This window comes from Austrofundulus limnaeus, unplaced genomic scaffold (assembly GCF_001266775.1).
Source record: "Austrofundulus limnaeus strain Quisiro unplaced genomic scaffold, Austrofundulus_limnaeus-1.0 Scaffold64, whole genome shotgun sequence".
In the NCBI taxonomy this organism is placed as follows: domain Eukaryota; kingdom Metazoa; phylum Chordata; class Actinopteri; order Cyprinodontiformes; family Rivulidae; genus Austrofundulus; species Austrofundulus limnaeus.
The window spans coordinates 101747-105183 of record NW_013952466.1 but is presented as its reverse complement, the minus strand read 5'-3'; the positions used below and the strand labels follow the sequence as shown (position 1 = coordinate 105183).

Sequence of the window (3437 nt, the reverse complement as noted above, 5' to 3'; positions counted from 1 at the left end):
ACGAGCAGCCACACACACCGGCGCCATCTCCACCCTGAAGGTTAATCTTGGACAATATCTGATGATTGACTCTTTTAAATGAAACCAGAGAGCGTTGACAGAGAGGAGAAGGTAGAAATGACCCAGCCTGTAACTGAAATTATAGATGGAAGACCTCAGTTTAGCTTGTTAGTTTGTCACCCTAGCCCCGAGCTAATAAATATAAGGTAATATAGCGTCGGGGCTAACGCTAAAGCTAACAGGCTAAGCTGAGGTTCTTCTTCCATGAAGCAGCTCTGTTGTCCTCCATCCATATTTTCAGTTGTAGACTGAATCGTTTCTGCCTACTCCTCTCTGTCAACACTCTCTGGTTTATTTCAAAAGAGTCAATCGTCAGATATTGTCCAAGATTAACCTTCAGGGTGGATATAGCTCGCTCACACCAATGACCTATCCACATCGTCATTTACCCAGAATGCTTTGGTAAATRGTGAATGGTACTGAACTTATAGAGCGCTTTTCAAGTCCCTCCAGACCCCAAAGCGCTTAACACTAACAGACATTCACCCATTCACATTCACACACTGATTTTGCATGTAAATAAAATGGCTCCATCCGTGTTAAAATGTATTTTTAAAAATTTACAAAACTAAACAGACTACAGTATTTTTACAGTCTTTATTTTACAGTTAAAAATATATGTTTATCACATAAAGTTTAATGTTACAACTAATCGTGGATCCCTTGAATACAGCTGAGCAACATGGGTGCCATGTTGAATTACACAAAACCCTCTTTGTTTTCTGTCTCAAGAGGTTACTCAGCCCAGTAACAGCCTCAGCCAATCAGAAGGCCAGATTGTGACGTTGTTACAAGGAGGGCCAGAAAGGATCTGCAGCACTTCATTTTTAACGCGATAAACCTGCTAAAAGTGTAGCTCAAACAACCAGCTGCTGTGTGAAAACTATAAGGTCTTTTCAAATAATTCTTGAGCCGTGAGTGACAGAAAAGATTGGTTCTTATTTGTGGAAATTTTCAATTTTGTACAATGCAGAGATGTGAATATGTCAGAGATATGAAAAGTTAAAAATAGTCAATTTGCTTCTGATCCACAGAGAAAAAATTCCCACAGAGAAGTACAGTATAGGAAGGGAAGTGATACTTCCCTGACTTCTGACACACTTTGAGAGAAAACTGTGTCCTACAGCAAAACCAGAAATATTAACTGAAAAACAAAATGCCTACATTTTGCTGTGTAATTTGTCTATATTTCAGGAATATTGTGGCTGTAGGAAGAAGTTGTTCACTAARAAATATTTGAAAAGTAGACAGCTCTCACTCTAGGTTACATGAGTTAAACTCAGTTGGGAGCTGAGCCCAGTGTATTTCTATGAATTTTTTTGATAGCAGTTTTAGCACATATCCCACTGCCGAGCTGGTCGTTTTGATATGTATTTATGTACGACTGTAAAAAAAGATATGACGCATAGAGATCTTTTTCTGAGGTGGATAACAATAGGTGCTTTCCTCTGCTCTTCATTTGATATGGCAACCCTAATTAATACAATTATCTGAGGCTTTACTGACACAAGTTTAGAACCCGGAACCTGATTATTTTTATTATTATATCCTGACACATTCAAGACTGTGCTTCAGTTTTACCAGATGATTATGATGTGAATAACGATGGTTTCTGCTAGCTGATGTGTGTTGATGTAGACCTGTTTCTGCAGCTCCTCCTTCTGCTTCCTGGTTTCTTCCAGAGATTTGGTGATTTGAGTACTCATTGTTAGCCGACTGTCCAGCTCCGTCTGAGGGAGCACACCGAGACTCAGTTAACAAACATGTCTTCTGCTCTTTTGAAATGAAAGCACCTCAACGTGTTTCATACGGATTTATTTCAATGATTATTTAGATSGTTGGTTTTAAAACTTGAATCTTAGTTATCTTTACCTTGCAGCTCTCCAGCTCTTCTGTCTGCTGCTTTAAATTGGAGTYTACCTCAATCACCTGCTTCTCCAGGTCAGCCTGACATTCAGAAAGAAGTGTGTCAAGGATTTGTCCACACAATTAAAAACTGAAGTTGTGACTCTATAATAAAAATAGTTCCACTTCAAGCTGCTTCAGCCCCATCTCTCAGGTAACAACTAAACAAGAACAAGAAAATCAATGAAGAGGAAAAGGTGAAAAAATAAAGCAGCAAACATACAAGCCTGCACAGAAGCGTCTGTTTGTCTGTCTGTAAAGAAGTGATGCTTTCTTCCAGTCGGCAGGCCTTCTCCTGACTCTGCTGCTCCAACAAACACACCTGCTGATCCAGAAAGGCTTTTTCAGCATCCAGCTCTCCTCGCTGCAGAAATACAAACAGAAGCAGGATTTTAATTCTATAGAAAATTCTCAGTTGATCTTAAACAGAGTGGAAATCACTATGTTCTAGAAAGAAAGGCAGAAAGAAAAACATGATACCTATGAATACAAGGAGAAAGAAAATCTTCAAACACTTTTGTTTCGTGCTTTATTCTTTTCTGTTTTATTCTCAGAAAAGGAACTTTAATTCAAACTGTCAACACTGGGCTTTTAATTTATACAGAATTTTTCTGTTTTAATGGGTTTTATTGGGTAAAGATGGATACAATTAGGAAAGAGATGAGAAGGACAGCACAGGCTGGACGACTGGGAGATAAAGTCAGAGAGGCAGATGTCTGGACATCTCCAGAGGAGGGACGTTATGGTTGTTCTACATATACAACAACTGGGGGGGAAAAGCTTGAAGCTAATGTTGAGTTTTAGAATCAGATCATGTCCATCTTTTAAAAGGGCCAGAACACATCTTGTTGCTGCCACATTTATGTCCATCTTAGACCATGGAGACATGATTTATATGTACGAATCTTCTCACTGGTTGGACTCAGGAATAACAGGGGTTCTTAAATCTTATAATCAGTCTTGTGGCTCTTACCCACCACAAATGGACTGTCTTACCCTTTTATTGACATAAACCTATTTATAAAACAATCTTGGATTTACGTCCCCCTTATCTTCTGCTCTAACATTGGCTTTCGGATTTTAACTCAAACCTACAGCATTCTTCCACCTCGTTTATTTAGAATCAGCAGTTTAGATTACTGTAATTTATTTTTCTTAGAATTATAACTACTGAATTGTTGAGAGCTCAGATATGTCTTTGTGACTGTAGTTGGTCCGGTATTCATCACTGTATAAATGTGATTGGCACTGATTAGTCTCCATAGTTGATAGTACATGCTAGCTTTGTAGAGACTAATAGAGTGCTGTGTGAATGGGTAAATGAGGACACAGATTGTAGTGTGAAGCGCTTTAAGAGTCCTGGACGGATAGAAAAGCGCTATATACAGTGGTTTGCAAAAGTATTCATACCCCTTGAACTTTTCCATATTTTGTCACATTACAACCACAAACATAAATATATTTCACTGGAA

General features: G+C 38.5%; 1 protein-coding gene across 5 annotated transcripts in view; it reads right to left on the bottom strand.

Annotated features, from left to right (window-relative positions):
• golga1 (golgin A1) overlaps positions 1–3437 on the bottom strand; it is a gene marked incomplete in the record, with an annotated part of 54539 nt that overhangs the window by 15670 nt on the left and 35432 nt on the right. For 3 of the 5 annotated variants that reach the window (XM_014009960.1, XM_014009961.1, XM_014009962.1), the window contains 3 exon segments: positions 1701–1790; positions 1933–2007; positions 2189–2329. In XM_014009960.1, the coding sequence (XP_013865414.1) occupies positions 1701–1790; positions 1933–2007; positions 2189–2329 (306 nt within the window). 5 annotated transcript variants of the gene reach the window in all.